Here is a 9,010-nt window from a genome sequence, read left to right on the forward strand (position 1 = left end):
TTTATAAAATCATCTAATACATTTTTCAAAACATTAAATTTATTATATTCAAAGGATAATATAATAAAATAACACCTATCATTTTACTGTCTCTTAATCCACGTGTTAATAGAAAAATGGACAAATAAAGATGTACGAAGAAAGTATTAGTCATTGAGTATATAGGATGTACAAAATATGATATTAGTATTAGCAATGCAAAACTTAGGATCTGTTTAGCGATGTGAGATAAAATCATATTTTGAAGTCATAATTTGAAATCATGAGATAAAATTGAAGTTTTGTTTGAACATGTAATTTAAACTTTTTATATTATATTTTTTCATAACTATAAAAACCACATAAGTTGTGAAACTATAAAAAATTACCCCAATTTTTATACAAAATAAACAAAAAATTTATAGTAAAAGTACAATACACTATCTCAAAATTATTCAAAAAAATTATTTATTAGTCCAATTTTAATTCAATAAAAAAAGTAAAATTAAACATGAATTGTACTGCTTTACTTTTTAATATAATCCTCCACATAGTACGCACAATCTCATCACGTTGAGTTTGCATGAGATATAAATTGTTGGTAGATATAAATATTGATTTTTAATTTTACAAAAAATAATCAAGTACGTCAAGTTTTTTATATGAAATTCTCAAATCAAATTCTCTTATGTCATCTCATGATGAAATTTTAAGATGAAATCAACATTAAATTACATGTCCAAATACTAATTTCATCTCATGATATCATAACATGAGATTAAATCACATGTCCAAATGACTATTTAATAATAATGGAAAAGAATGGACAAATAATTCTTAGACCAAATTAAATAATGGAGAAAAACTAATATTAACGTAACTAGTCCTACCAAACGAGTCCTTAGTTCTTTATAGCGACTTATTGGCTAATAACAAAGGCAAAATGACCTTCTGGACCCTTGTACTATGTCGGTTTTGTAAGTTGGATACTTCTACTTACATGTTTGTCATTTGGACCCCTGAATCAACCAAAAATCAACATTTTAAACCCTTTTTGGGTGAATGTAACACACTCTCCCTACGTCAGCTGCCACGTCTACCTCATCTGTCACGTCATCTGCCACGTCATTTTCTTAAAAAAAAAGTATTACATTAAATTCCAAGTCATTTTTAATATGTAAATAACAAAATAAATATTAAAATTAATTTAATTAAATAAGAAATTTTATAATTGTAGAAAAATTTGAATAATCATGTTTTTATTTTTGCTCATAAATTAAACATCAAATTCATTTCAAATAATTAAAATTCTTCTCCAATTAATTTAAATTTTTAACTTTAAATTCATATATACAAACATAATAAATTTTCGATTTTTAAATATGAATATCTTTACAAAATTCACAAAAAGTTTAAACTTTTTCAAGCGAAATTTACTAATTTTTTTCAATATTCACTATCACTCATTTTCAATTTAAATTTAAATTTTAATCCTAAAAAAAAAAGATTTCAAATTTAAATTTTTATTCAAAAAAAATGAAAAGAAAAGAATTGAGGGAAAGTTAAAATAAAAAATAAAAAGTGAATGTAGTGGTGGGGGGCTGGGGGTGAGGTGGGGAGGGGCTGGACGTGACTAGTGAGGTGTGGGAGATTGGGGCTGGGGTAGGGTGGAGGGGATGGAAGAGGTTGGGGGTGGGGTGGGGTGGGATAGGGCTGGGTAGGGTGTGGCGGGTGGGGACGGGCTGAGGTGAGGGTAGGGAAGGGCGGGAGGGGCATGGGGGGGGGGGAGGCTGGGGGTTGGTGAGACTAGGCTGGGTGGGGATGGGCAGGGGAGGGAAAAAATATTTTTATTTTTTTTAAAATTTTAAAAAGCATTTTTAAATGAATTTTTAATTTTTAAAAATATTTTTAAATTAAAAAAGATGAAGGAGAAAAAAAGGATTCCTTTTATTTTTTGAATATAAAATTGACCAAAAATTGATTCCCACTTGCCTCCCTAGGCAAGTGACTACACTGTCTTTGTCCTAATCATCATTTCAATACCACATAGACAAGATGCAAAATATAACTTTTTAATGAATTCAAGAATTCTAATTACAAACATCTGATATAGTAGTGTCAACTTACAAAACGAACATATTAAAGGATTCAGAAGGTCAATTTGCCAATAACGAGAGACAGAGAGGACAGATTATCCATTGAGTTCTCCAAAATGACCATGACATTACACACAGGCCCTCAGCCTTCACATATTATACCAGATCGACGCATGACTCTTCCCACTCACAAAAACAGAAAACAAAAACAAAGAGATCTTCTGGGCCGTGCCCCACTAAAGCTTAACAAACTCGAATTAAATTACATCAACAGCAGTATAAGATTCAGAATCATAAATGGGCTGTTCTTCACTGGATTTGGGCTTGTTACAGTTGTTCCTGATGGCCGTCAGCTTATACGGCGAAACATCAGTGCCGAGCCACTGCTCCACGTTGAACAACTGCTGGATGCATTGTTTGTGGGCTCCCGTAACTGTGACTTCCACGTAGTTACAGTACCATCCATGGTGTGGGCCTGTACCATCGGAAGTCAAGTTCATTTTGCAGATTGGCCCAGCCAAACATGGACCACGACCACTAAAGATATCCAAGTTACCCCTTTCGAAGTAGTTGTAACCTGGACCCATAAGCCCACCCCAGGCCTCTATGTTCTTGATTCTAAGTCCGTAACCATCCGCATCATAGAGAGTCAAGCTAATGTTTGAGTCGGTTCCTGCTTTTATGATTGAGCCAGTGCGAATGTAAGCTGTGTACACACAATCATCTTCCTGCATTTTCCCATTAATTCAGCAATTCCAAGTAAAGAAAAATAAAAACACAGTAGGGTACAATACATAGTTACTGCTTATTTTTATTTCTTCTCATATATAAAATACACACATACATATGTACATACTACTTCGGTGTCAATTTGTTTGGCTACTTTACTTTTAAGTTAGTTTCCAAAAAGCTACTTAAATTTTAACTTTCTACCTAAAACCACAAAATTAAAAGTTACTTGATACATTTGATATATCTTTATAAGATTCAAAAGTTTCTCTATTTTTTTTTAAAATGCTTGTCAAGTCTAAATAAATTGAAACAAAAGGAGTACATAAGTAGCTTTATTAGAATTAGACACTGCTGCGTCTATTCCAGATCTGGCTCAAATGTATCTATAGAGAGAGACGGGTGACTTACAGAAGCAGCAATAGAAGATATGGAGATCGAGAAGAGAATGATCATGAGATAGAACCAGATATGGTTAACTTGAGCTACTCCCATGGCACGTTCCGATCTGTCTAGTTGTCTCTTTCACTAGAAAATGAGAGGATAAAGGCAAATGATTTTGTGATGGTGGAGTGGATACCATGATGGAGTAGTTTATTTATGGAAAAATTGAATCAATGCTCGTGGAGGGCCCACATTATTACTATGTATATATTAAGTTGAAGGGTCAAGTTTAGATAGCAATAGGCACGCTTACACGTTAACTACGCCCTATAATAAAAGTCCGACTACAAATAACTCAACGTGCAAAGTACTCTCTCCATTCCATACTAGTATTTTATTAAAATTAAATGTCTAAAATTAGTTGATCACTTGCTATTTTTCTATTTCAAAATAATTGATTCTCTTGTATTTATTTTATAGTTGTTCTGAATCACTGATAGAGGCACGATATATTTCTATCACGAAAATTCAAACTCAGGAAGCAAAAGAAAAAATTAAAAACCTGTTGTGAATGGGTCTTGAACCCAAAAACCATGAGGCCTTCTACATGAAAGTTTGCACTCCTTTGTCACTGAATCAAACTTTTTGCTTATATCAAGAAGGTTCAATTTAATATATATATGCATAAAAAAAACAACTTCATGTATATATATATATATAGTGTAATTTTTTGATGAAGAGAGTTTGGATGAGCCCATGGAGTCCATGTAGCTCCGCCCCTGGAGTCCACGTAGCTCCGCCCCTGTTGTTTCTTTTAAGAAATCAAAATATTATTACGTTCTTTCAGTGGTACTCTTATCATTAAATGATTAATTTTTAAAATATAATTAATAAGGTTAATTTGGTAAAATAAATATTTAATAAATTTGTTAATAATAAAAGTGTCAAATCAACAAGGTTAACTATTTTGAAATGGAGGAACTAATAAAGATAGAATTAATTAAAATTTTGCCCTACAATTAATACACTCTCTGGAAACACAAATTATCTTTATGCTCATTAGTATAAATAAAAGGTACGGTACTAAAATTGATCCTTAAACGGACTTGTTATTAGAAATTGCTTTTTCAATAAACACTTTTATAAAATAACTTTTCAAAAATAATTTTATAAGAAATATTTTGTGTTTGGTAAATTTATTTAAAAAGTGTTTTTGATAAACAGATTGTATTTGAAAGCTAGGAAGAGTTAAGTTTAATAAAATGAGATAAAAATCTAACGTCGTGGCAAATTAACAATCTGGTTGAGTTATCCAATCATCAAATCTATTGATTTTTTTGGAGTACTAGTTACAGGTTGCTATCACTTATTGAGTATTTTGTAGATAACTCTAAGATTAGTCAACTATCCTTAGTGTCTGAATCTCTATGGTCAACAACAACAACAATAACAAACCCAGTAGATTCCCACATTGTGGAGTTTGGGGAGGATAGAGTGTACACAGATCATACCACTACCTCTAACGAAGTAGAGAGACTGTTTACGAAAGACCCCCGGCTCAAGACAAAGTATGAATCTCTATGGTCATTGGATAGTAATGAAGTGCAAGTAATATATTTCTTTTTTATCGAGTGAGCAAGATCAAAGGGTATATTTTTATTCACATTGACAAAATTATTTCCCCCTCCCTATGAGGTTCACGAACAAATCCTACTTAATTCTTCTTATTATGCTTGCAATTTCCTCTTTCAAAACGTATTAATGAACTATAAGATGATATTTGAAAGGAGATCAAGCAATTGAATGATTATAATAAAAAAAGTAACTCAATAGCAAAAAATTCAATAAGTATAAGTGGTTGTTTGACTTCAGCCATCATGTTAATGCCAAAGCTCTAGAACTGTAAAGTTTAGCTACTCATGATTCTCATAAAGATCCAAGAATTCATGAGATTACAAAAAAATCATTTATAGAAAATACAGATAAAAAATATATAGGTAGAGAAATATCCTCTTGCCCTAGCTCAGCATCAAAAATTGCACTTTAACTTCACGAGTTGTCAAATGAGTCATGTTATTGACTTGCCTTTGCCCCTTTTTAGTATGACTTTTAGAGGCAACAATACAACTCGTACTCTTAGTTCACGAATTGTTGAACGAGTCATGGTGTCAATTTGAGATTACACTTCCTCTGATAAGCCTTTATGAGTCTTAGCACGACTCGTACTCCCATTCACAAGTCATGATATATTATTTTCATGAGTCGTACTATCATTCACGAGTTGTGATATAATTAAACAGATGAAGAATTAGTGTAATTACCTAGGATCTAATGACTCGTGAAATGGGTCCATAATTCGTATTATGGCCCATAGATCTGTGATATTTCAAATCTTTTTTTCAAGATTCCATGAGTAACCTTATGATTTATAAACCCAAAGTACGGATGAGTTCTGTTCCATAAGGATGCAACCTTGGTCAGAAACTATGGTAAGGTTCACGACTCGTGGTTTAAAACTATGATTTGTGAAACCAACTGTACTTCCACACTTTGAAATTTTCAGTTCATTTTAAGATTTCCATGATGGGAACCATGAGTCATCAAAGCTTTTCATGACTCATTCTTTGACTCGTAGTTCCTTGTTTTGCCCATTTTTCGTTTATTTCTTTTTCTCATCAAGTCATCTATGCTCGCTTAAAAATACATCAAACCTACACAAAAATCAAAATAAAGGTAAAAACAAACAACAAAAACATCTTGAATTGCCTTTCAAGCAGTGCTCGATTTAATTTCACAACACGATGCAATTATATTGATTACGCACATCCTCAAAAAGATACCCCCTGAATTGCCTCTCAAGAAAAATCTGATTTGACATCACGACATGTCTTGAGGAACTTGATTACTCAGGCATGTCTTTAGGATCTTGATTACTCAGAATTTAAGGTACACTATATTAACTACCTTTATCTCATCAACTGTCCTCATATAATATTTCACACGCTGACTATTTACTTTGAACCACTAAGCTTCACAATTCTTAAGGGCAATAGCACTATATAGAAACACATGCATCACTCTAAATAGTACTAACAACTTAGCCTTTATCTTGCTAGGAAACAAGTGAATTCTTTAGTCAAGCAATAAGACAAAATCACTCAGACTGAATTTTCTCTTTCCAATCTTCTGGTTATGATACATTTTCTTCTTCTCATTGTTGAGGGATACACTTTCATAAGACCCAAATCAAAATTCATCTAGCTTATTTAGTTGCTCAAACCTTAAGTTAGAGGCATCATCCTAATTCAAATTCAGCTTCTTGAGCACCCATTAAGATTTTTTCTCAAGCTCCACGAGTAAATGACTAGCCTTTTAGAACACAAGATGATAACAAGACATACTTATTAGTATCTTGTGTAATCTGGTGTGCCCATAGAGAGTCATCCAACTTTGTTGACCAATTAGTTCTATTTGCATTCACAGTCTTTGTGACGGTGATCTCTTTCTCTTGGTTGGAGACCTCTACTTGCCCACTTATTTACGGATAAGTGGCCACCTTGTGCTTTACACCATACTTGTCAAGCAAGACACAAGACACATGATTACGGAAGTAAGAGCCTCCATAACTGACTATGACTCTTAACGTACCAAATCTGGAGAAAATATTTTGCCCCAAGAATATTGTGACACTCTTTCCCTCATTATTGGGAAGCACAGACATGTCTACCCATTTAGAGACATAGTCAATAGCCACAGGTATATATTTTATATCATACAAACTCATAAATAAGCACATGAAATCAATACTCCATACATCAACTAGCTCTACCTTAAGAATCGGAGTTAAGGGCAACTCATGCTATCTTGATATGACACCATGTCTTTGGCATTAATCATATACACCCCCGTATTATCATGTGAGTCCTGCTGAATGGTAGGACAATACTACCTGCATTGTAAGATATTATAAGTTGTTCATACACCACTATAATGACCCCCAATAGAAGATGAGTGACACACCTCTAAAATTCTCATCAGGTCAATCTTAGAAACCTGTCTCCAAATCATATTATCAGCACAAACTCAAAATAAATATGACCATCCCAAAAGAAACTTCCTTACATCATAAAAAGATTCTATTAATAAAAACTCAAATCCTCAAACATCACATTACTCACCAAGAAATTAGCATAATTACCAAACCATGGGATCAAATTATGAGATGCAACTTTTACTTTCTCATCAGGAAAAACATTATTGGTTTTAACGTCATTTTCCAACATGGACTCTTCTTTAAGACTGGACAAGAGGCCAATGACTTGATTTTCTATTCTCTTTTGGTCCTTGACCTCAAATAGAAATTTTTATAATAGAAGTAACCACCAAATCAATCTAGGATTTGCTAATTTCTTTGCTATAAGGTATCTCATACCACATGGTTGGTATGCATAATCACTTTTGTACCAAGCAAGTAAACCCACACTTCTCAAAAGGAAATATAACATCAAGCAACTTTTGCTCCTCTATAATATAAATTTTCTAGGTTTGATAAAGTGATTTGATAGCATAGTAGATGAGATAGAGAGTCTTCTTGCACGTTTGTCCTAGGACTACTCCTTGAGCACTCCACTAGCATCATACATAACCTCAAACAACAAAGACCAATCCAAAGCAACAATAATAAAGGCTAAATTCAATTTCTCCTTAAGGCATTCAAATGCCTTTAAACAAGGATCATCAAAAATTCACTTCACCCTCTTCTCATGCAACATATACAAAGGGTGTGCAATCTTAGAGATTTCCTTGATGAACCTGGGATAAAACCCAGCATGGACTAAAAAGCTAAGAATACTCATCATAGAAATTGGAGGGGGCACTTTAGCAATAACCTCAATCTTGGATCTATCAACCTCTATACCTTTAGTAGAAATTTTGTGATGAAGAAATATACATTCCTTCACCATAAAGTGACATTTCTCCTAATTTAGCAGAAAGTTCATCTTCTCACATCTTTGTAAGACATTGTCGAATGGGCCAAGAACTCCTCAAAGAAATCACCCACTATTGAGAAATCATCCATAAAGACCTTAATAGCATTCTACACTATATAAAAAAATGAACATCATACACCGCTAAAAAGTAGCCAACATTTTTCACAACCTGAATAATATCTGCTTGAATGCAAAGGTATTATATAGACAAATGAAAGTGGTCTTGTCTTGGTATTCAATAGAAATAGATATATGATTATACCCCATATAACCATTAAGAAACAATATCATTTTCTAGCTACAAAATGGCCTAACATATAATCCATAAAAAGCATAAAGAACTGATCTTTCTTGATCCATTCATTAAACTTTATGTAGTCCATACATACATTCCACCCATACCTAGTATCAACGGAATAAGCTCATTTATATTATTTAGACTATAATAATCCCACATTTCTTTGGCACACATTAAAAAAGTCTCACCCACCATTGTCTGTGATAGGGTAAACCACATCTGCATTTAGCCACTTAATAATATCCTTCTTCATAACCTCTTCCATAGGTAGATTCAACCTATGTGGATGCTCAATACTAGCAATATAATTAGTCTTAAAAGTTGGATTCGATGGGCGCAAATATTGGGAGAATCCCAATGATATTGAAAATAGTCCAACCAATTACCCTCCTAAATTGATTCAAAATATAAATTAGAGTTTCACTTATCACTCAAGTAAATCAGCTGAAAAAATAACTAGAAAAGTGTCATTAGCTCCAAGAAATGCATATCAAAGGTGAGAGAGAAGATCCTTTAAGCTACAAAATTGAAGG

General features: G+C 33.0%; 1 protein-coding gene across 1 annotated transcript; it reads right to left on the bottom strand.

The window, feature by feature from the left end:
- Positions 1–2,139: 2,139 nt before the first annotated feature.
- On the bottom strand, positions 2,140–3,547 carry LOC107845689 (PLAT domain-containing protein 3). Its single transcript, XM_016690141.2, has 2 exons — positions 3,216–3,547; positions 2,140–2,803 (listed from the first exon to the last, which is right to left on the bottom strand). Exons 1-2 carry the CDS (start codon positions 3,297–3,299, stop codon positions 2,333–2,335), a joined length of 555 nt encoding a protein of 184 aa, XP_016545627.2. The 5' UTR covers positions 3,300–3,547; the 3' UTR covers positions 2,140–2,332.
- Positions 3,548–9,010: the final 5,463 nt, after the last annotated feature.

The sequence above is a fragment of the Capsicum annuum genome, chromosome 10, assembly GCF_002878395.1.
Source record: "Capsicum annuum cultivar UCD-10X-F1 chromosome 10, UCD10Xv1.1, whole genome shotgun sequence".
Lineage (NCBI taxonomy): Eukaryota > Viridiplantae > Streptophyta > Magnoliopsida > Solanales > Solanaceae > Capsicum > Capsicum annuum.

Coding starts and splice junctions, on each gene's coding strand:
- LOC107845689 (XM_016690141.2), bottom strand. CDS start 3,299: ATGGGAGTAGCTCAAGTTAACCATATCTGGTTCTATCTCATGATCATT. Junction 2,804..3,215: donor TATCTTCTATTGCTGCTTCT/GTAAGTCACCCG, acceptor GGGAAAATGCAG/GAAGATGATTGTGTGTACAC.